This window comes from Vanellus vanellus (assembly GCF_965231255.1).
Source record: "Vanellus vanellus genome assembly, chromosome: 1".
In the NCBI taxonomy this organism is placed as follows: Eukaryota; Metazoa; Chordata; class Aves; order Charadriiformes; family Charadriidae; genus Vanellus; species Vanellus vanellus.
Window position 1 is genome coordinate 91,888,849 of NC_138905.1, and position 27,245 is coordinate 91,916,093.

A 27,245-nucleotide genomic window follows, 5' to 3' on the forward strand; every position below is an offset into this window, starting at 1 on the left:
TTTTCTGACACAGCTTTCAATTTTCGCTGAGATGAAAAGGGAGGGAAAAGGGGACTGGAAAGAAGTCAAGGGAGGAAAGGAAACTCTGTTGCTTTTTGATCTCGGTTTCATGCTGGAAAACTCTTATATACTCCTTGTTATCCTCTTCATCCCTTTATTTCTTGTGTTCCTTTCTCATAGTTTCCCTCATCCCAGGCAGTCGCTTTCCCAAGAACATTAATAGCCACAAGTGCTGATATTTGCATAGAAGGTTGGAAGGGAAACTTGCAGGAAAACACAGTGACTAAGGTAGAAATGTGTGTTGGTATCAGCCGTGCAAGCTAAGCTGGCGACCTCTTCTTGAGCACTGAAGCTAGTCACCAGTCTGGCAAGCTGCTGAACCAAGAGTTGGTGATGGGCTTTGTGCTGGTGTCAGCCTGGTAAACCAAAGCTGGAGAGAGCATCACGTCTCAGCTGCTTACAGCTTCATGTAAGCGGGCAAGCTTGAGCAAGCAGAACCCACCTTCCTCTCCTGGAAAAAGCAGATTTTCCCCTTTCTTTTCCTTACCGCATGTGGAGAAAGGTGGTATTCTCCTATCAGGTCTGCTGGCTTGAGAAGTGAGAAGTATTTTAAACGGGAATGGTGCCAGGCAGGGAGATTTAAGACCTTTTGTCATGGTCCAGTGCTCCCAGCAGGAGGCTTCTTAGCCATGCTTGTTCTCTGCCCAAGATCAACCTCTGCTTTTTCCACTCTCTTAATAGCAGTGTCTTTGCTGGGTCTTGCCTCAGGCTCATCTGCCCCTCTAACTGGGCTACTGGTTGGAATTTGGATTACAGCAGATATTCAGAGAAAGATGCTCAAGGTGGCATCTTTTCTCATGTACCTTCTCTCTGAAGTGTCACGAAGAGAGGGAGGAAGGAAGGTTGCTTGCAGCTAAACTTTTCCCTTGCTCAGGGTGTTGTCATTGGTTTCCTTGCTCTCAGTCAAGACCTAAAATGACACAGTTTAAGCCTGACGTACTCCATCTCCAGGCTCAGTGTTGTATGTTGGTGTGGATGGTGGACAGTGGGTTGTTGGACTGAGAAGGGGGTTTGGAAGCACCAAGGAGATTGCCCCTTCCAGTGTGGCTACATACAACACATGCACTATTGCTGAGCAAGCTGTAGGTCCCTGGGGCGAAGCAGGCTTCCTACGCATCCTTTTTTTTCTGTGGCCTCCTTCACATCACCTGGAGTCTGTCCCTGCAGTTGAAGCACGTACAAAAGTAGAGCTGCAGAAGCTTGAGAAGGTCTTGGAGCACCTTTTTAGGCCATTGATATGTGGACTGTGGTCTGGGGAGACTGAGGTGAGCACTATGGAGGTAAACTGTAGTAAATAGTAGCTTTTAGAAACTCAGTGATTTCATGCAGCTGCTGTCCAAAGATCAGATAGTGGATAGTAGGCAAAAAGTTCAGGTACACTGTTCTTCTGGTCTATGTGCTGCCCAGACAAAGTACGTGGTTAAATCTCAGTCAGCCCTAAACCCTGCCTTTAAAAGCTGCCCGAGGTGGAATTTTCACAGCCTCCCCAGAGCAGTTTGTTTCAGAGCTTTGCTGTTGTCATAGCTAGATAGCTAGTCTGAGATCTCGCTGCAAATTTTGTTGCTAATAAAGATGATCGGTGGGGAAAAGAGAACTATTTTTCTCATGCAAATTAAAAACATACTACATTTATCTTTTAGCATTTTTCTATCTATTTTTCTTCAGTTTCTTTTCTGTCCCTTTGATGTATCTCCCTATCTCTATCTCATTTCCTACCTCCCTTCCTCCACAGTGATCACTTTCTCCTTTCACAGGGAGCAGAAAGAAGCATATGCCGTGTTTTAGGGGTTCCCACTTAATCCTGCCCAATCCCCCATTTTTAGAAGGCTCCTTCACCTCTGGTACCTTTGTGTCTGGTACAGCTGAGTGTGGTAGATCTCTGCAGAGGGTCCTGTCCTTTTGGGACGCTTCCCAGCCAGCCACCCAGCACTTCTGGCCCCATCTCCCTCCTCTCTTAACCCAAACAGCTCATGCTTGGATGCTAATGTTATCACTCTTTTCTTCTAGCGTGATGATGCCTGGAGCTTTCAAATATGTTCATTAATTAAGCCTCCTGGGATGTATTCCTTACTGGCCACTGTGTACGTACATGGAGCCAGGGGAGGGGAGGAGAGGGGAAAGGGCATGCCTGGCGCTGGAGCATACGCTGTGCATCCTGCCGGTTTGCAGGCTCACTTTAACAGTTGGTCATTCCTTAAAGCCTCAGCCCCCTGCAGAAGTGGAGACGGCCTGGGATGCCTCGGAGGGGCGAAGAGACGCGATCGGGTTTGACAGGATTTGCACCACAAATTAAGTGCTGAGTGTTAACGTTTGACACTCCAGCTCCGTGGAGCTTTTGGGTAGCCCCTCGCAGAGAAATCTGTCAGAAACCCAAGCATCCAGAAAGCAGGGGGAAAACCACCCTGCCACCTCCTGTTTTTCGCTTCTCGGAGGATGCAAAACACCGAATCGGTGCTGCATGGCCTTGTCAGCTCCAGCAAGCACCCCGACTCCATCGCCCTGGGGAGAAGGTGCTGTCATGGCAGGGAGCTTGCGTGCTGCCACCCCCCATCCCACCCCCCCATGTTTGCCGTCTCACTGGCGCAGAGCTGGAGGTATGGCCTGAAAAGTGAGCACAGGTCCCGGGGAGTGAGGATCCATATGACGCCCTTCGATTTGGGGGCGTGAATTTTCCCCTCAGCCCCTTCCTGTGGTTCTCACAGCCACGGCCAGTTGTGCTGTTGCAGTGGTGGGCACAACGCTGCTTTTAACCGTGTCCTCTTGGGTCTCATTGGTGAGGGGCAACGTTGGTGTTGGAGAGGAGATTTATGAGGGTCACTGTAGGAAAGAGGGTAGGTGAGCGGATGCCCAAGGCTTTTCTCTCTCTGCTAGGGGACTGCCGAGCTGCTAGTCATCATTTTAGATGTAATGGGGGGGTGGAGGCAGCATCACCATTCCTCTTGATCAATTAAAAGACAAAGTATGAACCAAACCCATTTAATTACTTTGAGCTAGGGATGTTCATGCCAAAAGACTAATGGGAGCTTGTTTTCATTTGTTAGACTTCCACGCTCCAAAGGTAGCTGTATTTTCTTCATCTGTCCTCTGTGGTTATAGATTGCTGTTGCATGTTCTGTCTGAAGCAATGCTGTCTTCCAGCCCAGCAGAAATGCTTTCCTCCACTACTATACTGCTTTCTAGAGCTTGGAAAAGACTTGAGCATTTTATGACATGAGTGTAGAAATACATATCAGTAGGTCCTACTGTAGTGAGAGCTGGGCAAATGGCTATAAAAAGCTGTTCCTTTGATCAAAGTCATCCCTGGATAGGCAGCAGCTTTGTGCCAGTCTCAGTACAGCACAGCCTCCCACAATACCACCTTGTCATTAGAGCTGAATTCCTTCCCTGTGGCCTGTGTTTGCTGTGAATATAAATAGCATCCCTGTGGCAGCCTCAAAAGACAACTCCTTCTGAGCTTCTGTTGTTCTAGGATTTATCCCGTGTAGTGCTGGTCTTCCTCAGACTCTTGGTTTGTCCTGCTCAGAGACTACTCTTGTCCTGAGGTATTGTTCTTTAGCCATTCCACGTCCTGCTTAGAGATAGCGAAAATATCTGTGCAGATACAGGGCTCTTGCAGAGGTGTCCTGTGGGCAGCCTTTCCATCTATCTCTGTGCGGTGTGTGTTTTAAGCCGTGCTGATTTAACTCCACAATCTCTCTCTGGCTGGTCATCAAGTGTATACAGTTGAGTTTATTCCTCTCTGCTTTTCATGAAATGTTTTTCCCAGGATCATGTTTTAGCTTGCAATCTATTGCTTTGAGTATCTATTACTTTCAACCTGCACGCACACCTCAGGGTATGGGTTCTGCTCCTTCCATCAGTCTCTCTGCTTGTTTGCCTGCCTTCCCTCAATACCACGTGCCCGAGCAGCACAGAGCGCTGGTGTGGTGACGGGACACTGCCCCAGTTCACAGCCAGGCAAATGGAGGCAGGGAGCGAGGCTGCAGTCAGATGCTGAGGTGGATGGAGAGGTCAGAGGCTGCCCCTGCTTCTGTTCAGGGAGGGACATCAGTTCCTGCAGGAACTGCAGTTCAATGCAGGCAGCACGGCTGCCTCCATTCTTGCTCTTTAACCTGATCCTCTCAGTATGACCTACAGTAGAAAAAAACTTGCTCTTACCCACTAATGAGGATCTTTTTGTCAGATCTTTGTGGGAGAGCTATTACAGCAGCAGTTATGCGGGCAGATCTGAGGGGGAGAGAATGGGATGAGGCGCGGGAGGGATACTCACCGGCACCCCTGGGGGCAACCAGACAGAGCATCAGGTATGGTCTCACCATAAGTGAATACCCCTCTTCTCCCAGCAAGTCCAAACTGCGAAGCTTAGGGTTCAAACCCGCATACAGATTTTCCAGTGGCAGACCATGTCTCGGTGCAGTAAGTTTTAGCCTTCTGACTTTAGGCCGGTTTTTACAGAGTCCAAGAAGTAGCCTGCAACCTCTGAAAGGTCTGCAGACCAGAGGCTGGAAAGCCCTTCTCCACCAGCCAGAACCATCTTCATGTTTATGTGAGAGTGTGTAGCAGCCTCTCCCTCATGTCGTCATCTGTGAACAGGGGAGAGCTGGTGTGAGCACTTGCGGAACACAAGGAAACCAGGTCAGGTGAATACTGTCGAAGCAAATTCAGGCTTATTATTCAAACAGATGTTCATGAATATATTTTGCCATACTTGCAGAGTCTTAATTTTAATCTGACTTGATGGGCGTATGAGTTTAGAAGACTGAATTGATGGAAGGAGAGATGATCTGGGAGATGAACTACCAAGCTGGGCTCTGGACTGTGAGGGTTCACGTCTAGCTCTGCACAAGGGCTTATTGCTCCTTGCCTCCCCTGGATCCCAGGGGTGCTCAGATCCTGCTGAGGGAGCACATCTTAACAGGACTGTTTGTGTGCTGGATTGCATGTTCATTCATAATTATTGCTTTCCTTACTTTCCACTCTTGGCAAATATAGTGGAGATTTGCCACCTTTTTTCCATCCTGCCTATCATTCCCCTGTCCTGGAGACAAGGACTCTCCTCCACTCCTCTTCTGTTTTCTCAGCTTCCACAGGAAGCTGTCAAAACCTTTCTCAGCGGGGATGCTCCTGCAAAACCAGGTCTCTGTGAAATTTTGGAGATACAATGACTTCACTGCCTGGTGAACAAGAGGAGAATCTGGGAAAGACGCCAAAGCGTGATTCTACTACAGTGATTATTATTATTGCTATTAGCAATTATGGCAGGAAAAGTTATGATAAACAAGGGAGAGATAAGTGCGATTTGTACACATTTAATCTCTTCTGTGTGTTTTTTCTTTTGTTTCTTTTTCTCCCTGATGACAAATGCTGCTTTAAAGCTAGGGATGGACTGCATCACCTTCGCCCAGAGTCTGGTGACATGATGCAGCACAGCATATTTGGTCTCACACAGTACCTTTTGCACAGCAGGTAGCAGTCTTGATTGCAGACGAGAGGTCCTCTCCTCCGATGGCATCTGGAGGGTCAGAGTGGCATCGGCACCTCCCCAAGGGGGACACCCCCCAAGAGTTGTGCTCGCTGCCCATGCACCTTCCTGGCCCAGGAAACGCGTGGGCAGCGCTTGCCTCGGCTGGTGCGGTGGTTCATCCGGCGTGGACCCAGCTGGCTGCAGGTGAGGGCAGCCTCCTGGGGATGGTCTCAGGTGGAGGATTTGGAAGGAAACGAGCCTGCGAGTGCAGGAAAGGGGGTAGGAGAGAGACTGCTTCATGATGGTAGCTGCTAGCACAAGTGTGCTGAGGTGGCTCTTCAAAACATTGATGCTTAAAAAGAAAGTTTTACCCCTTATGGTAAACGATGTGGTACCACAGACTCTAGAGATGGAAACCTCCTTCTCAGCCTACTGTGGTGTTGTAAGACCACAGTTTGTAAGAGAGCAAATGGCTCCAAAAATACTTGTAAAAAAAAGCAACACCTCTGCACACGCTGCCTGGTCCCTCGGTCCCCTCTCCTCAGGCAAATAAAAAGGAAGCACAAAAAAGTGAGTAAAACTGAGGGCTCGGCCTTGTGCCCTGTGTTTCTAAATGCGAAACGATAGCAAGAAGGCACAGGGCAGTTTGGGAGCAATTCTTCATTCCAAGATACAAAATACTTTGGTGAGTCCTCTGGAAAAGGTCCTCTACCACAGTGAGTTGTGGCAGCCTGGATCACATCAGGCACAGGTGGTTCTTTCCTTGGGGCTGCACGTCCCACATCACTTTGTTAAACTGGGGATATTTGCAGGCACCAGCAAGCTCAACACTGGGACTGACCTGCAGAATTTGGTGTGAGTCCTATCCAGCATTGTCAAGGCACTTGGATGAAGGCTGAGGCCGGTGACATTTTTGATACCTGTGCATAGGATCTGGCTTCAAAAAGGCATAAGTGGACAGGTTGAGTCAATCTGTGACTTTGCACCACCACTAACCCCTGCTGAACAGGGGACTGCTGCTTGGAAGCGTTCCGCTTGTTCCTGCTGGCTCCGGGTTTGTTCCCCCAGACCACGGAGTGAGTGGCAGTACTCTGAAACAGGACCTGGAGACCCCTGGTGTGAACCTTTCCCAGCTCTTGGGAACCACAATAAGGCTTCTCTGAGCTTAAAGGACAAATGGGGAGAGCACCGAGTACCTGAAGGGTCAAGAGAAAGGAAAGAGTTTGGAGGGACTTCTTCATGCAGAGTAGCACTGATCTGGGATTTTAATAATGCAATGGAGTTGTAAGTGTTCCAAACTATGAGATTTTTGAATGAATTTTTAATCCAGGGTTTAACATTAAAGATTAACACGTGTGTTTTGAATTTCGAAAAGGGAATTTACCCCCGAAAGGATAAGACTTCCTTCAGTGGTTGCTTATGGTTTTGTTTTATTTTACTTTTTTCTTTTTTTTTTTTTTTTTCCCCTGGGTGCATTAAAGCAAAAAAAGAAAGGATAAGGAAAACCCAGCATCCAGGCTGTGCTTGGGGAATTTTCAACTTGTTGTTAAACCAGTGTCCAATCGGGCTCTTTCATATTAATGCTGCTCTGTGTGCTGTTAGACTTGGCAGGAGTGACAACATCTGTGTGAAAAACTGAGCCAGCTGTGCCGAGGAAAATCTTTCTTACTTCAGAGCAGTTGTGTGGTTTGCTGCTTGGCCATAAGCAGCTCCTTGCATCTGTTACGGAGGGAAAATGTGCAAAGTGTTTTCCTCAGACCCTAACTCTAAAAGACAAGGGAAGCCTGTGGCAGCTTTATGTTTGCAAAAGTTAGCAGCTCTTGTAAAAGGGAATTTAGGACATCAGGAGAAGGGAATAAGAGAGGGCAAGCATAAAATCAGACAGCACTGTGAGGCTTGGTCACCCAGTGTTAATTAACTCTCAGGACTTGGCATCAAAAAGAAGGTGGTAAGGAGGGAGGCGTGTTGTCATGTACAATAACAGCAGCAGCTGCATTCACAAAGCCTCTTTCCTGCGTTTCAAGCATGTTATGACGATACTCTATGTTTTTTTAAAACCTCATTAAGTTGTCTGGAGCATTTTGTGGGCATCCGACACTTCCTTGAGGGTGGTGCTGTGTGCTTCCCAGCCTGGAGCACTTTGGGGCAGGGTGTTTGCTCTTACAATCATGTTGGCCTCCAACAGAGCTGAACATAGTGAACCTTCTCGGCTATTTTTTTCTCCTTGATAAGAAATGTGTGTGTTAATTTGAAATCAATACTAATACTTGGCACAGTGGTGGAGAGCGTGATTAATAGGCAGAGCAAGGCCCATGAATCAGGTGCAGAAGTCCTATTCTTCTCTCACCATTGACCCACTACATGGTGTTTAGATGAGTTATACCCTCTCCATCTTGGTTTTCCTAACTGCAAAATGGAGACTCTCTGCATTGCCCCAGTTTCTTAGCCGCTAGCGTATTTTAGAGCTACCGGTGCAACTTTCCGCGCTTGAGTTTTTTCAGCATGGTGCTGGGTACCCAACTAGAGTGCGCAGGAGGGCTGGCACCTGCTGGAGGTGAGTAAGCTCAGCATTTGTGAAAAAATAGGCTCAATGATCTTAGCTTGGACGCTTATTGCTGCAGACGCCTCAGTCCTGGGTACATTGTGAGCAGGGAGGTCCTCCCAGCATTAGGACGTGTTTCCCTTTGTGCCCTGGGCTGACATGTACCCACAAGTCAAAAGGGCACGCAGCAGACGGAGAGCAGATTTGCATTAATCTCGCCATGAGCATTTTGTTTATTGGTACCACTTCCACCATGCAATGTGGGAACGATTAGCCCGAATGGCTGGAGAGCGGGGAATTGATTTATAGTCAGCGACGCTCAACGCCAAAGCTTTGGGTTTCGGGGCAGGGAGGTGGGGAAGATTGCGCTCCCTGAGGATGGGGAGGAGGAAGCGAGTCTCATTTGGGGAAAGGACAGCAAAGTGCTTAAGTAGATGTGTTCCTGTGGCTCATGTGTGGAAGTGTCTGTGCCTGATGCTGGCCACTTGAGCAACATCAGGACCAAACTTCACATGGAAACACCTGCAGCTCCTGAACTCGGGGTGTTCCCGTGAGAAGATTGGGCTGCAGTTGTTTGTAGCTAAAGCTGGTAGCAAACTGGTCATCTGTCCCAGGGGAGTCCTAACGTGTCCTCTCTGTTTTGTTTCACATCACAGTGAGAGTCCAGATTTTTTAGTGGGTGGAACAAAAATCAGGGGAAATTTCTATTGGGTAAAGATACCATTCACATGTTGTTGAGAGGCCATAGCGTATTAAGTATGTGTATGCATATAACTGTACCGTTACTGAATAAAATTATATGAAGTCAGAATTTATGTAATATCTAAATATTTGGCAAAAGTTTAAATGGATTGAAATAAAGTGTTTTTACCTTATTGAACTGAAGTGTGCCAATATTACCATAATTAAATGGGAAAGTCGAAGCAATTCGTTTTGTCTTCACTCACTGAAAATGTCATCAAAGTTGATATTCTTACAACCTATTTTGATTTTAATGAAAAATCTTTTTTTTTCCAGTGGAAAATTGTCTTTTTACAACCTCTTTCAGACAGCTCAGCTCATAATCTGAAACATTCAATTACTGACCTGACATTTGCCAGATCAGAAGACAAATTTGGGTTTTCCTTTCTTTTAAATTTAAATGAAAAGGAGCCTCCTTTTTTTTTTTTTCTTTTCTGTTGGTTTGTTTTTAATAATTTTAATAATTTTAAATCCAAAGTAGTTTGGGATTAACAAAGTTTAAGATATGGAAGTCTAATGTCTTTGAACATCCCCATGAAAGCTAATTTCAGTCTGACTGCTTTTGGAGACTGAAAGGTATGCTTGTGTGCTTTTATCAAGCTTGTTTTCAGCATCATGTATGAGACAGGGAAGTTTCACTGTGGTTGTGCGTGTTCTCACTTAAAGGCTCTCTCATACCAGCGGGCCACAGGAGTTTTGTTATCAAATGTGCATTATGTGATTAGACCTTTAAGCCCCGATTTGGCAAGGTACTTAAACATGTGCTTAATTTTTAAACATCGAGTGTATTTCCAGTGATTTAACTGCCTTTAGTGGAATTGCTAGGACATATCAAATCAGCCCGGGCGCCGGTGTCTGGCTGAGCAGCTGTGGGCACTCTGCTGGCCATGCAGGCAGCAGTGTAGGTGAAGTAGGACTCACAGCCAAGTCACAGAGCAGGAAAATTTTTAGGGGAGCTCAAAGGCACGGAGAACACCAAAGAACATCTGCCAAATATCTTTCCACTTGCAAAGCTTGTGTACTGCATAGGTTAAGAACGTTTCATACATGAGACACAAAACTGGGGTGGAAAGCAGATAGTCAACTGGTTGGCATTGCCTCAGCCAAAAATTGTGGGTTGCTGGACCAGATCCTTTAAGAATCTGATACTCATCCTGGTGACAGTCATTCCTGACTTCAAGGAGAATGGGATCAGTCTATAAATGAAAACTTTTGTTTTCTCAGAAATGGCTAGTTTCCATCTCTTCGTGACTTGCTTTTATTTCAAATTTGATTTTATTTTGTTTTGCCTTAGGCACAGCTTTGTTGAGGCACCAGCCCATCATAACCCCCCATGGGCCACCATAACCAACTATGGGGTGATGATGGTGCTGGAATATCCTGGTAATAGGGGAAGGCAGGTAAGGTGGGTACCCTAGGAAGCCTTGGGGGACCTCCCCTGTGTTTAGCTGAGAGATGTGGGTCCATTTCTCGGAGATTTATTTCCTACCCCCAGGCCCCACTGTTCATGGTCCCCTGCACTTCCTTAACCCCGATCCCAGCTCCCATGCTGCTACCACAGCCCCTCATTCCTCTCCCCCAATCTCTCCCTCCTGGGGCTGCCCTCAGCCCCTCTCCAGACTGATCCAGGTCTGGCCCAGCCTGGCCCAGCCTTTGCTTTCTCCTGCAGGGAAGTTTCTCACATAGGAAGTCCCAGCTCCTTGGAGCCCTCATTGCTGATGCAAGCCCTGATGTGACCTCAGTGGCTTTGTGTCATACATGCACCCCTGCATGCATGGGTGGAGTCCACCAACATCTGGGTGGGTGAATGCATCACGTTGCTGTTATCTTCCTGCCTCATAATTTCTGGAAGATGCAGCATCACCAACAAGGCTTGGGTTTCATGTGGCCACCTGAGGGTCCTGGAGGACTCCCAGAGGATGTCAGTGGTGTCTGCAGGGAGGGAGCCATGCAGCGACATGTCCTTGTATCTTCACCCAGCCTGTGCCTAACAGGGCAGGCACTGTCCCTTTTCTGGTCATCACCTTCTGATCTTCCTCTTTTTTGGGGAGGATGGACATAGATCTTGGTGATTTGGGTATAAGTAGTTGAACCATAGTTGAACTGTAGGTTGTGGCTGCTTGCACTGATGTTAGATCTAATGATGGTTGTGTCAGGGTAAGTGAAAAAGCTGCTCAGATGTGAGTTTGCAGTCTTGTGTTTGAAAGGCATTTTTTCTGTAACGGGGCAGGAGGTAGAGGGATATGTGTTCTGCATATCTCTCAATGCATGCTGTGTTAAAGTGTTAAAAGTCACTAATGAGCTGGTTCGAGCTGGTTCTCCTTTCCCCATCCTCACCTCTATTCCCGTGCAGCTGCACCCCACGCTCCTGCCTCTCCACACCCACCCACGAGTCCTATTAACCTGCCCACCCATTTGTCCTGCCTTCCCCTCTGCCAGCTCCCCTTGCCGGGCTTTAATCTTATTCCTTATGGGTTCTGTCCTTCCCACTCAATATACCATTGAACATATTTGAAACTCAAGTTGTTTTCCCTTATTAAGCAGTTTATCACTATGCTGTGCTTTTTTTTTTTTTTTAAACCAGGAGAGAAGGAAGAAATTTATTCTTTTGACCATAAATCATTTACAAAGCTGCTGGGCCATTAATGTATTTTTTATGGCTCGGCAAACAGAAAATAGGAGTGAGTGTCTTAGTACAGCTTTGCCGACCTGTTTTAATTTCAGCTTCCTAACCCTGACTCTCTGTTCCCCAGTCTTGGGAGCAGATACATTTCTCTTGCAGAGGCACCAGTGGACACCTTCTCCTGAAGGAGGCCACTTCGCTGTGTCAGCAATGTCATGTACTGTTGCCAGCACTTGGCAATGATCCGCAGTGCAACACATCTCTGCCGATTGGGCTGTGCTGGGAGAACACCAGCAAAGAAATGGGATGGGCGGGGGAGAACTCGAGGCTATTTCTGCTTTAGATCCTGGGAAGACCTCTAATTAGACTCCTGCTCTGGGGTAAGCAAGTTATGTACAGCTCTCATCTCATACCATGAAGCCTCATCCTGTACTTTGCATGATGTGGGCTCAGCTAGCCTCAGGCGTGGTTATAGACACCCATGGGGGTGCTTGAGGATGCTTTCAGAGACAGTGACTGGCCATGGTGGTGCTTCCCAAATGCTAAGAGCTGGCTCCTGTGAGGTTTTGTAACCTGCTTCGGGAAAATGAACCCAGCCTATGCCTTCATTGCTCTCAGTCAACTCTGTGCCTTTTCTGTCTTTTAGGAAACTTAGATACAAATCTTTGTTGTAAAAGGTACATTTTCCTTTCTGATGTACTGTGACAAGCAGTGAGATAATTAAGAGGAGAGATGTGGGAAGTTAATGTTGGCGTCTGAGTTAGACGAATAGGAAAGTCTGCAACTCTGAGCTGTTGTTGCAGGCTCTTTGCAAACTCAAGCTGAGCTTCCCACCTTAAATGTGCTTGTATGAACATTTGTTAAGCTTTTATTGCCGAGTAACTTCAGCTAAAGTAACTGGCCATGATCATTTAAAATGTTCCCACCCCTAGACATTTATTACTGTTGGATGATGCCTCCACTGTAGCAGTGTGCAGAACAGGACAGCGAGTCTGCAATGCAGCATTCCCCTTTCACAGCAAAGCAAGTTAGCCTGTCCTTACACCTTCCTCAGCAGGTTATGCTAATTAATTCCTGGCTGTGAGATGGAGGCACAGCTTCCTTTCTGCTCTTGTTGGTTTTGGGGCAATAACCTTGTGCTGAGCGACAAGGCAAGCAGCAGAAGATGACAACATCTTAAGTTACTGCAGCAGGATTCCCCAGAGCTGATCTATCACAGGACTAGGGGTGAAGAAGGAAGGACTATGTTTGCCAGTCTCAGCTTTGTAGAAGACAAAGAATAGAGAGAGACCTTTCTGTGCCCAGCTAAACTTTCACTTTTCTCCTTGCCCATGGTTTGGAAAATGGTGCTTCAAGGATCTCTGGAGGGCCTTAGGAGGGAAGCAAACAACTGGCACCCTGTCGCAAGGACACACCACTCTCTTTGTACCTTGGCTATGCTGCCTCATTGTGGCCTTCAGCTATCTTTTGTAGAAGATTGCACACTCCCGATTTGCCCACCTGAGTCCTGGAGGGATGAGTCATTGATAACTCCAATGCTGGGCACAGTCAGGAATGGGAAAAGTTGGCTCCAAGTGGTCCCACAGAGTGGTCTGAATTAGGCTTACACACCCTTCCCCTCTTTCAATTCAGGGGAGCAATGAGTGAGCACTTGAGTGAGTTCTTGATTGCCTCTGGGTCCCCTCTGGTCTTATTCATCTGCTAAAGCAAAAAATTCCCCAACCTCAGTAGTGCAGCTGCTCTTCGAGTCCTCTGCTAATGCTGGGAATTCAAGAACTGCCAGCTCAGAGTGCAGCAGTCTTTGTTCCCAGCCAACGCCGCATGCATGGGAGGGAAGTGTTAAACCTTCCGACCTTCCATAATGTACCTAATTGTGCAACACTATACGATGGGCAGAGGATTAACGCATGCCCCAGAGCACAGCCATTGATTAGTTTTATCCTAGCTAATGTCATTGCAGATGCTATTTTTGTTCCTATCAACGTCCCTTCCTATTTTTATAATCTTGCTAGAATAAAATGAAGTTGTTTTTTTTCTCACTAACTTGAATGCATACTGCATCCCAGGCAGCAGAGATGCAAGGCAACTATCCCAGCTACAAGAGCTGTGAAGAAGGTGGCTCTCCTAGCGGCTCCAGACAGGCTGGATAGAGACACGGAAGAGAAGCCAGCACTGGGAGCACAGAAGAGGTCCAGAATTGGAAAGGACCATTTCGGTCATTGGGCCCCTGACCTTGTTAGCACCAGGGCATCTGTAAACCCATTTTGGGATCTTTTTCCAAATTTGTACATGTTAGCAAGCTGCTCTAGCACTGTGCTCTACTCACAGTTCAAAAGCCTCTTTTGCATTTCAAGACTGTGACCAATTAAACAGAAGCATTAAGATATGTTGGAAGAACACTGTTCACGTTACACAGAGAGCTTAACATAATGTGATCTCTGCTACAAAGCAGGGAAAGCACAGCCCCTCTCGATTTCCCTAGCAGGTTTGAATGCTCAGCAGTTCAGCAAATCAAACCCTTGAGGTCTAAACCTGAGCAAATGAGGATCTCGCTCTAATAGGTATCTGAGGATACCTGGAGCTGACTGATCTCCTCAGCAGGACCCAGGGATTGTGTGGCAGAAATGAGGAAGAAATCAAATTCCTTCATGATGTTCAGCTGCCCATGTGTTATGACAGCCCCTTTTTTATCCCTGCAAGAGCTAGTCCAGCTCCTTCGACAAGGACATGGGTGGGAACTGACACCATTCTTGAAGCATGTATAGCTGAAAGCTTTCCTGCCTTTTCTTTGGCCTTAAAGTACAGTTTTCATCCTCCCTACGGCTACAGGTTGAGGAGGTCAGGAGCAGGGAGATGTGCTCTGTGTCGTCTTGAACAGACATTAGTTTGAAATCCTCCTCCCAGCTGGCCTGCAGAGAAAGACCTATTTCTAAAAGGGAGGACGGCAGGGGTGATAGTGGCCATTATTCGCCAGGCCAACAGCTGAGGCCAAGGCAGAGTGGGTCAGCAGGAAGTTTCACTGTTATCTTTCTGTCTAGTTCAGATGAGGTTATAAATGATAAGGGGGAAGGGCTCATGTGATCAGCACAGATTTACAGGTAGCCGATGTCTCTGATCAGCTGGTGGAGTTCTTGGCAAGAAACACTGCAGGGCTCAAGTTCAAGACGCTGACATTGTGTTTTCTCCCTGGATTAGTGTCTGCTAGCCCGCATGTCCCACAGGGTGGGTGGCAATCCTGAGATTGCTCTTACTGTGGTAAAATGGATCTATTTACTTGGGAGGCTCTGTGCTGGAGGGATGACCAGATACCACCAGTTGTGTCTGATGATTTCTCCAGGGATAAAGGTGCTTAGAGGTTAACTTGGCTTTTGACCTGCATTTAACAGAGACAGTAACACTGTCTAGACCTCAGAGGAAAAGTTTGCATCAGTGTAGGTTTAACACCTGTGTTAGAGGTCTGTCTCTAAAACCATGCTAGACGTGATAGTTTTCCTGCTGTTTGTTCCAGTCTGTCCTGCAGAGCCAGCAAAGATAGGAAGGAAAGGGTTGGAAATTATTTTGTCTTGTACACTGTCAGGTTACTGTCATATTGCTAGACCTGTGAGCCAGAAAGTACCAGCATGAGCCTTGTTTGGGGATATTGAGCCTAGCCAAATAAAGGGAATGGGCTTACTCCCAATAAATTCGGGTATATTCAAAGTTTGATGCTGTTTCACAGAACAAAATTGGCAAATTCTGTTCAATCACACCTCCTCTTTTGAGCTCTGAGCTACGGATTTGCCCATCATTGTGATGGGAATAGTGAAAGATATGCAGAAAGAGCTGGACAGGGCAATGGGAAGGGGCAAGGTTGGCAAGTGTGACTTGCATGGCTGCGTTGCAGAGGGGAAAGGGCAGAGGCCCAGAGGCACCACGGGTGAGAGCTCTGGGGTTTACAAGAAAGCAGGGGCTGCTCAGTTCCAGACCAGACTGCTAAGCTGTGCTGCACAGTACAGATGTTGTTTGGGGCTTTAAAGACTAAATTAGGAAAACTTCTGTTGGGAGTGGTTTAGGCAGTGTTGATTGTGTCTTGAAGAGGAGCTATGCTAGAAAGTCTCTGTCCCTCTTTTCTCACAGAAGAATGACGTTTTCTTGGGTGTCCTCAGTATGCCCTGCAGGCTCTCTGAGAAGGGTCACTGTAGCACCTGTGTAAGATGTGCCCACAATCTGGGGCACGGAGGCAATCACTTTTGTTTCTCGATCAAAGTTTGCCTTCTCGTTGCTGTGAGCTGGCAGAAGGTCTGTAGTGTGGTGGAGCCCTCCCTTCTTCTCACCATTGCTCCCAGCTCCCAGTATAATTGTTCTAAGGAGGTCTTTACCAAGACAGTGGGCATTAACTCAGACTTGTGCTACTTTGGAGTGCTTGGTGATGCTGGTTCCACAAGCAGAATGGAGTCTACCGCAAGCTGCCTCCTGACACTAGGCTGGGTAAATACTGCTTTTGGTCAGATAGATTATGAACTAGCAAGTGTAGCACATCTAGAATGACAGGAGGTTACTCAGCCCCTGGTGAGAATGGACAAGACCAGTATTCAGACAGCTTGTTGAGCAGCCTGTTTGGGTGCTGTCACATCATGCTGGATAACTTCAGTGTTATCAGTGCTTACAACTGCAAGTCAGGCTCCTTCAGGGGCTTTTGAATGGTTGCTGCACTAGCAGGTCCCGTGGCAGAAGTCCTCCCTGCATCTGTTACTGTCTCCTGCAGCTGTAGGTCACTCCTTCCTGGGCTGTGGGTTTTGCTGCTGCTCAGTGTGTTGAGTCAGCAATGTAACTTAGATTATTTGAGGTGGGAGACATTTCCCTTCTTTAGCACAGAAGGCAGCTTTGGTCCCAGATTCACAGATGTGAGGCAAGCCAAAGGCACAGCAACTTGTGTTTTCCTTTCATCTCAGGAAAAAGACTACTCTGCAGTTTCTCCCTCTGTTGCCTGCAGTTGCCAGATTGAACATTGTGTTCCTTCCCTGTTCTTGAAACTTTTGAGTGACCTCATCGTTGCCTCTCTAACAAGGGACCCAAAATGTCATACTGCCAAAGGCATCTTCCCCAGCACATGGCAACAGGATTGTTAATTGCACTGGGCTGGGGGGAGCCATTCGCTGGGTTTCAGATGCAAGCTGGTACAGCTTGAAGCTTTATTCTCATTTTCCCCCCAGCCACACACATTTCTGCATGTTTTCCCTGGAGGTCTGAACATGCAGAATGCACGCAGCTGAGGGTTTTTTCATCCCTTTCACATCTCCCTCCTTCCTTTCTCCCCTGGCCATTTGCTTCCCTGGCTTGCCAGCACTGCAGAGTGAACCTGTATCATGGCCTCAGCCTATGCAAAGTCATGCTAGCCCAGCTTCCCACGCCACTGAGTATCAAGAGGTTGCTGCTATCAGGTGCCAAATGCTGCCGAATTGCCAACAGTTCTTGGGGGTACTTGCAAAGTAGACTGTGTCCTCCAGAAGGTGAGGCAGGGCAGGAACTTGACTTCTGCAGCAAATAAACTTCTATTTTTCTGTGGGAGATCAACACTCCTAAGCTAAATACAGGGGGGAAGGACTTTGTGCACTGTACTGCAACGCACCCAGTAACACTCAGATATCTCGCTGAGCACTGTTGCCTCTGCAAACCTGGTGCTGGGGATGACCCAGCAGTAGAGAAGGACGTGGCCTTAGCACAACTTCAACAGTGTGACCACAGTGTTTCCTGAAGGCACAACCTGTGAGGTCCTTGTGGTCTGTGACCATCTGTCATCATGTTGATACGGACTGGTGCTTTGTGCATCAGCTGTTCATGTTATAATCTGGCCTATTGATGTGAAGTGATTGTGGTGGAATTCCTCATTTCACTAACGGGGTTGTCAGCTGAGGTGATTTTCTGGTCCTGCTGGTGATCTCTGGCAGAGAGGTGTGGCAGTGAGCGGGAGCTGGGAACATTTTCAGTCAACTTAGTGTGAATCAAAGTGCTAAGATGTGCTCATGTCTTTCAGCTTTGCTGCATCTGGTATATTCTGAAGCCTCTCAGGCTTGCAGGCCTTGCAGGGCAGCTAGCAAATGTGGCAGCATCTTCCTCCTCCTCATATCCAGCAGGGAGGCAAACGCTGGTTGCGGGACTGGGCCCTACGTGCTTGTGTCATGCTGTATGAACTATCTACATGGACTCCTTCATGGATGCAGGAGAGGGAGCTGAGTGTGCTACTTGAAAAAGCAATAGTGACCCATCAAAAATGAAATCGGTGATCTCTTGTCAGAATAATTACTTGGTCCTGGAAATATGAAGAAACTCTAAAAGAGCCTCTGCAGCCAAAACATCATTCTGCTGGCTGGTTCCCTGATAGGGGACAAAAAAAATGGAGCATCCGTTCTAATTAGCGATGGGAACTTGCTGCATCAGGATCAAAGGAGAAAACTGATGGCAGCATCAAGCTAAGATCAAAGTGTCCTGTGTACAGGAAGGGCCCGTTCCTCTTTCTGCTGATAGTGGTGTACCCTTCCTCCAGGCATGCTGCTTACGGGGGTGCTTAATTACTAAGTAAGGAGAAGACTGCGCATGCAAGAGATGGTGTAACAGCCATTGTAATCCAATTCTAAAAGATGATTTGGTAGTGATCGATTCTTGTTGTCTCTCACAAATATTAGAAAAGGCCTGAATTGTGTACTTTTGCAAAAGGAGACCCTTTACAATATCCTTTCCTTGATTTTTCTGACCTCTTATATATAATTTACTTAGTACACTGGGCTGTATGTGTGTGCATATATCTATATTTGCATTTATATCTACTCAAGGGAATTCAAGTCCTCATTCCTTAGGCTGCATTGAAAAATCCTTATCCCAATAGATATGCTAAATTTGAAATCTCTTCCTCCCTCTTTCCCCTGCCTCTCTCCTTTTGCATTAATGCAAAGCCACATTTTTGCAACTCCTAATTTTGAAGTGTTTAAACATGTGTTTTTGTGTGCATCCACCTGTGTTTTGGGCCATGAGTATTGGTGTGGAAGGATGCAGTCACGTAGCTACTTTCATAGATGGACAAGTGCATGTGTAAGTGTGGTACATTTTCTAGTAGTCTGAGATATAAAGAAAGACGCTGTCGTTTTGATCTTTGCTCTTTCAGCTGTCTCCCTGGGAGAGGAGTCGCGTTGTAGTAATGCCCGCCTGGTGCTCTGTTACCTCCCTGTTTATGCTGGTGGAAGAGGACTTTGTCTACATTTGGTGTCCTGACTCCCCTGTCGCCTTGTTTGATCTTACCTGTCAGAAGTGGTTGTGTTTGTTTTCCCCAGCTGTAGCCCTGCAGGTGCTACTTAGCCTAACAAAATGAGCCCTCCTCTTTAAGCGCCGCCTGCCTCGTGTGCATCCCAGGGCCTCTCAGCTGCTCTTTGGCCTGGGACGCATGAGGCAAAGGCAAGTCTGAGGAGCTTCCCCGGTGGTTTAACAAGACAGAGAAAGGACAGCATGGTGGGCGTCGGGTGCTCGTCTTGCGTGCCCAGGTTCAAAGCGGCTCCCCTTGGCCAGAGCAATGGACGGAGACTTCAGCTCTTCCCTAGTCCTTCACCCACCCCAGCCCCCTCCAGAAACCACTCCACGGCATTCAAGTTAAAAGGGATGCTATGGTGCCTTGAAAGAGAGAGGAGATTATGAGGGCTGTGTGGTGCTGCAAGGAGAGAGTGGGGCATAGGCGGAGCAAAGGGAGTAATATGTGTTTTCTTTCCTTTTTTGAATTGTTCATAAGTAGATTGGGAAATTCTCAAATGTATTGAAAATTATTTTTACAGTGAGGAAATTATGCATGTTCTATTTTAGTGTTTTTGTTATTCGGCAGGATGTTTGCAATCAACTAATAGTAAATATTAGGAGTAGAAAGAGGGTGGTTAGGTATGAAAATCACATCATTTTCATGACTAAATGATTGATGTAGCTAACCCTGCAATGCAAACTGTACTCTAACTTGTCCAGTAAATTTGCTATTAGTGAATACTCACAGTTAAGTATTACTTTTCCTGAATGACAAGAATTTGAATGTGGGGAGTTTTCTTGGAGGGGAAAGTGGAGGGGATAAGGGATGGGGCTAAAGAACACTTGTTGCTATTCCAAATCAGATGAGTAGTTGGTTTTCCTCTCCTGGAGAGCATCTCATTAAATCTATGCTGAACATGCCAGAAGAGCTTTCTGCACCATGTTGGACAGAGAGGTTAATCCAACAAATGTCTAAATTATTGTGACTCCCTGCACACTGTTTAGCACATGGATGATGCTAGACTGGATGAGTAGTCATGGCAAGGTAACCTTCAAATTTAGGCCTGCAGAAAAGACAATCCCTTGTCAGGGTCATATTCAGCAAGGAATATCTCCAAAGTTGACATGGATCACTTCTGGTTTTTGGGCTACAGCCACTGCCTAGCCAGCCATAAGCAAATGAGGACTCCCAAACCATTCCCAGTCTGTTGACCACAGATGCAACTGGAAGGCAGATTCCTTGTAATAAAGGTGATGCTTATTACTGCATCTTCAAATTATTTACTTCCACTTGCTGCTGACAGCCCTGCATAGGAGATGGATGGATTAAACTTTCACCAGCTGTTTGTCATCCAGGCATCTAATTCTCTGAAGCTGTTAGCATCAGAGATGAACTTTTTCCCTAGGAATTTCCAGTGTTACAAATTTTTAAATATGTTCCAACCCTGTGAGGAAAATCAGAATTAGGGTTTTTTCTGCAAAGTAAGAAATTCATGAATTTCACTTGAAAAGATTAAAATGGCATTTTGTCTGGCTCTGTTCTGAAGCACTTCTGAGCCTCCCCGAACTACCTGGGGCTTTGGATGTGGAAGATATGGAGGAGGGAAAGGAAGTCTGGAGGAAGTTGCTGAGGATTTGCAAGGTCCTGGGATATTGCAGCTCCAGAGCAGTCAGTCCTAACCCAAGAACTCATCATAAGTTGTTCAGGCGCTAGAAACTTTGCATCTGTAGTGTCTGAAACCTAGCGCTTCCAGGCTCTGAGAACCCCATCTCTCCATTAGGTGGGCTGGGAGGGATCCCAGCAGACAAGCGTGTAGGAGACCACTCACCTTTTTCTCAGAAATTAGCCTGTTTGATTTCTTCGTAGTTCAGATAGAACCCTATTCTCATGGAGCATTTCACCTTCAGCAAACTAGTGTCTCTTGGCAGAAAATAGAAACTTTGCTGGTGGCTCTTCCTGGAGTCAGCAAGAGCACAGGACGCTCCTCAGACTGCACTTGGGTGCTAGCAATATTCAAGCCTTGGAGCTTGAAAACTCCTTGCCTTCTCCTCCAGCAGCCTTCCACATGTGTTGAACAAGAAGATAGTGAGCTGTCATAGAGACATATGTTTTTTGTAGTCAATAGTTTGATTTTGTTGGGAAAATGGTTTAAAGAATTTTAGTGCTACTCAAAATGGTGGAGGTGGTTAGTTGGTTAGTTTCATATGACAAGATTTTGGCAGTAGGAATGGAGATATTTCCCTGTGTGACTTGCAGTTTAAAAACCACAGCCTTGAGCTGCTGCACTGGGAAGCTGGGGCTTATCAGGCTTTGGGCCCTGTCTGGCCTGCGTGGAATGCAAAGTGAATGGTGGAAATGCTGGAAAACAAATGAGCTTTGATGAGATCCTTCATTATCAGTAGTCATTTTTCACTAGCTAGATAGAAATACCTGGACTGGAAAAGATTTAGATTTTTAACCCTTTAAATTAAAAATAACACTGAAATGTTTCTGCTCATACTGGACTTTATAAGGGGTAGAAGTGGGGGGAGAACTGTGTTTCTTCTTTCATGATACATGTTTTCTCTTCTTATCCCTTGGTGAAGACTTTTAGAATGCTGCTTCCTTTTCTGTTTCAGCGATGTTGGGTATCATTAAGATTGATGGGTTTGAAAACATACTTCATTATCTCTTAGGCACAGCTTGGCTGCTCTTATGGCTCTTTCCCCATTGCCTAAACAAAACCTGTTGTTTTCAGAGGCTCTGAAACTAGAGTGCTCACACTTAAAAGGGCTGCCTATCTGCATTTTCATGAGAGCGGCCTGATCTGTTGAGGGAGGAATATAATTCTTTTTAGCCTGAAGTAATTGGTAAGGGACAGTTGTGTAACAACAGGATGCTGCTGTCATGACCTGCATGTGTATGGGGCCACCTGAAATGTTTGAACTGGGTGTCCTTCTCCTGAAATGCTTGAACTGGGTGTCCTTCTCTTTCCAGGTCTGGTGTGTCCTCTGGAGGTGTCAGTCAGTTCAGGGAGCATCCAGGTTGCCCGAGGCCAGACAGCAGTATTGCCCTGCACCTTCACAACTAACGCTGCTCTCACTAACCTTAATGTCATCTGGATGGTCATTCCTCTTTCTAACGCCAACCAGCCTCAACAGGTAGGTCCTTTCTCACTGGAGCATGGACTTATTTGGGGCTTTCATGTTCCTCACCCTTTTCACACTGATCTGGATGTAGTTCCTTTGCAATACTGAGTGTCTGGTTGTCCCAGGACATTCCCTTCATTGCTGAACATGCCCTCTGGTTCTTACATGAATCTGATTTCCTCAATGCTTTGTTAACTGATGCGCATTGTGTCCTTGGCTGGAAGTGCAACTGGGGCAGGAGTATGTGATACTGTATGGCTGCCCTGGATCTCTGGTGTTTTGTGTGTTCAAAAGAGCACAGGAGAAGTAATCCAGGTTTTGGTGCTCTGGGTACGGGATTTGGAGGATCTGGGAGCAGCTGCAGGCTTAAACCTGTGACATGTATGTAAAATGTGCCCAGAACACATGGCCTCTCATAGACTCATTTCCCCTTTTACTTCCCCTCTTACTTTTTCACTGTCTGCTACTTATGCAAGATGATTCTTATGAACACTGGCAAGTGAGAGTCCATCATGGTGGATACAAGAGTCATAATCTGAGATCTGCTGGCCTGGTTTTTTGCCCGTGTACTCTGAAAGCAGAATAATGCCATTGCTCTGAAATGCATCTGACTTGGGCCACGCTGCCCCCATCATATTTACTATTCAGTTGTGAGAACCTGCACTGAAGAGTACTTGTTCCTCAGGGACTTGGTCTGAGTACAAACTGCCATATAAGCTGTCTGATTGGTAGAGGTTCAAGAGTTGCGTTGCCTGCCATTCAGTTCACCCCAATGGTCTTCAATAAGAAGTGTCAAATCATGCCAGGATCTTACTGGCTGAGATTCAAAATGATACTGCCCACTTGGCAGGTGTTCTCCAGAAAAGTACTCACTGACCTCCAGAGAGTCTCTGCTTCTTTACATTGTTCCTGTCCAGATGGGTAATGACTATTATATGAAGCAGGCTGGTATTGCCAATTCAGCTATGCCGGAAGACTTGGGTGTCTATCTGGTCTGTTACCTCTGTGAGCATTTTTATTGACATAAATCGGGCTACAGACTGTGTTCCCGTTTTAGAGAAAAGACCTCGACTATGATGGGTCTGCCTGGGACGACTGCATATTGTGGTCTGGTTATTTAGAGATGCTTTAGGAACTGGTCCTTTCATCTTTGGAAGCCCATGTTTTGCTTGCTGTTCTTCCTCCTTGCTCAGCTCCTACAGGGTGGTCTTTGAGATTTCCTTTCTTTTCCAGGTTATTCTCTACCAAGGGGGTCAGATCTTTGGTGGCGCACCTCAGTTCTATGGGCGAGTGGGGTTTGCTGTGACAATGCCAACCACCAGTGCCTCCATCTTCATCAACAACACTCAGCTATCGGATACTGGCACATACCAGTGTTTGGTGAACAATCTGCCCGACCGAGGAGTCAGGAATATTGGAGTCATTGGACTTACTGTCCTGGGTGTGTTTATTGGGACTATGGGGGAGAGGGGAGGAACAGGGACAAGGGGATCCTCTATGCATGATAGTGCATCATAGCAGGGCAATATGTTCGTGTATGTATTGTAGCCCATGGACATCCTGTGGTGAGCAGTGGGCTGCCTTGTGGGTATTGTGGGAGTTTGTAGGGCACATAGCCTTTGTATGCAGGTAGCGTAAAATAGAGTTTTAAAATATGGTGTAGAGAAAGCTTTTGTGGCAGCATTGTGATGTGGAGTTGCAAAGAAGCATGAATAAAGTGCGAAGGCGTCCTGGAGAGCTGGAGGGACCATAAGAGTTTTGTGCATAGCAACAGAAGACGAGAATGAATTCAGATCTTTGCTTCCTTTTCATGAAAGCAATTAGTACTGGATGCTCTGTAGGACGTTAAATACTTCAGAGTGTGTGCCAATATAGGGATATGAAAACAAAACCCAACCACAGAAAATTTTGTCTGCAGCTCTGTTAGCTCTCACCATCCTTGCCGTCTCCAAGACAGAAATGTTCACCTTCTTTTTCTCTAGGAAGGGATCTAAGGGGACCAGGTAGGGAGGGATCTAAGAGAACTGTGTCCTGTGAAAGTCAGCAGTAGTCTGTAACCTTGATGCGCTGGTGGGTCAGGAACCTTTGTGAATTGTCACCTCCCAAACCTTAATGGGTTCTTGTCTGCTGCCTCCCTTTTGTCCCCTTGACAGCTCATGCCAGTGTCCTTGCTTTCCCCAGTAGCATGTGTCCAGACAGAGCCTGCACTCCACTGTTTGGTCATATTTCCTGATCTGCTGTCACCTTCCCCTCTTCTCTCGCAGTTCCTCCTTCTGCCCCGCTTTGCAGAATCCAGGGGTCCCTGGACGTGGGCAGCGATATCACACTGACCTGCAGCTCAGAAGAAGGCATCCCTCGGCCAACATACCTCTGGGAGAAACTGGACAATGTTCCCAAGTTGCCCCCAACTGCCACACAAGGTGCTCATTCTGTTGATTATCCTCTTATTTCCCAGGTGACAGCCTGGGGTTTCCTTTGTCTGAGCCGCCAGAGGTGGCATGGCTCATTGAGTGTCTGCCACCACTTGCATGGTCACTTTGTTGGAACGAAGATTCCTAGAGCCCATGGTGGACCAGGTACCCTCCAGTGGCCACTTAAATTTTCATGGGGTTTTGGTACAGAAACATGTTCCCCATTGAAGAACAAGGGTCTGTTTGAATGCAAGAGACAGAACATGGTTGCCAGATGTTGGCATGTGGCTGGAGATTTCAGCTGCTGACTCACCTGCATTTTAAACCAAATGAAAATCTCATAGATTGGAAACTGGGAGAAGGGAGGCAGACTCATCCCAGGAAAATGCTGCCAGCTTCTCACACTGAGGTCACTGTTCTCCAATAAGTTACTGCCAGAGTTGCTATTCAGAGGTGTGTAAAAGCAAGGCTCTGATCAGACTGGGTATTGCCCAACCCCAAGTCCTATTCATAAGATTTCTTGGTGTAGGTGTCCTGACCAAGTAGTGATAACTGTACTTTTGCCCTTTATCTTGCTGTGTTTAAATAATACACAAGCATTTTAGTTTTACATAGTTCAGGGATGAAGAAAATTGGCAGAGCAGGGGGTGGGGAGCTCAGGGATGGGAGAGCAGGAGTTCTGTAGGGCAGAATTAAATTTAGCAGATAGATCTGGGTATAGCACATTTCTTCTTTCCTGCCTTTTCTCACACAACACTGAGAGTCCCAAGCTTTCATTTGCAGAAATTAATCTATAAGAAGAAAAAGAAACATCTAGTGTAATCTCCTTAAGACCTAATCTTGTGTGTGTGTGTGTGTGTGTGTGCGCGTGTGCACAATGCTTCCATCTCAAGGTTATTTCCTAATTTATTTCTCTCTTAAGAGAGACTCACACCAAAATTCTCTTTTTGCGGGCTTTGCCTTTTCATGGTTTTCCTCAAGGGGGGGGGGAGGGATTTAAATCCTTCTTTTCTCTCTGACTAGACCAAGTCCAGGGCACTGTCACTCTCCGAAATATCAGCACTGTGTCCTCAGGTCTTTACCAATGTGTGGCTTCAAATGCCATTGGAACCAGCACTTGCCTTCTGGACCTGCAAGTCATTGCACGTGAGTATTTTGCCAAGGGAGGCTTGGCCACCGCTTCTGTCTTGTGACAGTAAAGTGTGTAACGAAGTTTGCTATGAGCCACCATGTGCCTCTCTATCAGAAGATGACTGTGCCCTGGAATGGGGACATTGCTTTTCCCCCCTCCCAAGCCACGGTAGCTTCAAATGCTCATGGACAGCCACAGCCCAGCCCTGATTTCTTCTCCATTCTCTGTTGAATCATTCCCACAGCCCACCCCCGGAGTATTGGCCTGATTGCAGGAGCGGTGGCCACAGGTGCTGTTGTGCTCGTTGTTTGCATTGTGTTGGTGGCCGTGGCACTGTTTTACTGGAAAAATAAACACAAAGAAGAAGAGGAGGAGGAGATTCCCAATGAGATAAGGTAAGGGTGAGGGAAATCTGCTGGCAGGGGACCCCTGATTGCCCAACAAAAGCAGCAGCTGGCTCACCTTGCTAATCCTGGTTGTGTTCCCCTGGACCAGGGGAAGATGTCCATATATGTCCAGAAAATGGAGGGAACAAATGAAGAATGGTAATGACAGATCTTGCTTTCAGTATTGCCTTTTTTGAGATTTTTGACTTGATGTTTTAAGCTCTGGAGGAGAGTGGTGTGGTGGGGACCTTGACCCACAATACCAGACAGTGATAGCTGAAAAGCTCTGGAGATACAGCTGTGATCTTCTCTGGTGTTACAGCCACAGTGTTTCCCTCTGGTAGTTTCCTGCATCTCCCTGTAGGATCAACTTCATTGTTTGTACAGTCATACTTGACTGCCTGTGAAGTACCAGCAGCTGTGACAACCACTGGTTTTGCCCCTCTAGATGCATAAGTGTGGGTTGTTTGCCTCAGTGCTAGGCACATGGAGCAGTTAATGTGCACAGAGGTGGGTCCCGCAGAGGGATGAGCAAAGGGCCAAGGAGCGATGCTGGCTCATGTTGGAGCTGCCCTTCACCTTGAACTTATGGCATTGATCCCAACAGGTTGTGGCAGGGGCCAGGAGGGGATGTTGGCCAAGTGCGGCAGCATCCTCCCTGTGCCCTCACACCCTCTCCTTCCCAGGGAGGATGACCTGCCACCCAAATGTTCCTCAGCTGCAAAGACATTCCACGCCGACGCATCCTCATCCGAGAACGACACCCTCACCTCCTCCAACACCTACAACAGCCGCTACTGGAACGACCCCAAAGCCAACCACGCCACAGACTCCTTCACCCGCTTTAGCAACAGCAACGACGCCCACCAGCCCCCCTTCTCCCGCTCAGGGAGCACGAGCACCCGCCCTGTCTATGCCAATGGTGGCCACCCATCCCCGGCTCCCCCTAAGACGCTGGTGGTGACGGCTAGCACGGCGCCGTCCCCTCAGGAGGTGATCCGGAGCAACGGCTCGGTCAGCAGGAAGCCGCGGCCACCGCACACCCGCTCCTATGCTGTCAGCCAGGCCACGCTGGAGCGGATCGGGGCTGTTCCCGTCATGGTGCCCGCCCAGAGCCGGGCTGGCTCCCTTGTGTAGGGCCATGCCGGCAGCCAAGAGCTGAGCAAGGACCCTCTTGTACTTATTGGGGTGAAGAGACCCTACTCCTTCCTGAAAGGCAGCGAGGCGACGGGGGGACACACACTCACCTCTCCCCCCTGCCCTCCCTTCCCAAGGCCGCTGCTGGCCAGGGGGACAGTCCTGGCCATGCCTCATCCCCCCCAGCTGTCGGGGCTCCTCACGCCGGTGGACGCCCGAGATGTGCCAAGGCCGGAGGAGCAGGGAGGTGGGGATACACTCCCCGGCTGCTGGGCTCAGGCCGGGATGTGTACCCAGCCCTGCCCTCAGGGGGGACTTTTGCTTTTGTTTCCTGTTGGTTTTGTTGGGGATGGATTCCATCCA

At 47.4% G+C, this 27,245-nt stretch overlaps 1 protein-coding gene across 2 annotated transcripts in view; it reads left to right on the forward strand.

Annotated features, from left to right (window-relative positions):
- IGSF11 (immunoglobulin superfamily member 11) overlaps positions 1-26,882 on the forward strand; it is a gene marked incomplete at both ends in the record, with an annotated part of 105,841 nt that extends 78,959 nt beyond the window's left edge. Inside the window, 6 exons of one of the 2 annotated variants that reach the window (XM_082497537.1) lie at positions 21,665-21,828; positions 23,050-23,257; positions 24,081-24,236; positions 25,251-25,373; positions 25,604-25,754; positions 26,432-26,882. In XM_082497537.1, the coding sequence (XP_082353663.1) occupies positions 21,665-21,828; positions 23,050-23,257; positions 24,081-24,236; positions 25,251-25,373; positions 25,604-25,754; positions 26,432-26,882 (1,253 nt within the window). Of the gene's footprint in view, positions 1-21,664; positions 21,829-23,049; positions 23,258-24,080; positions 24,237-25,250; positions 25,374-25,603; positions 25,755-26,431 lie in introns of those variants that run through there. The other variant, XM_082497538.1, reaches the window with a different exon arrangement.
- Positions 26,883-27,245: the final 363 nt, after the last annotated feature.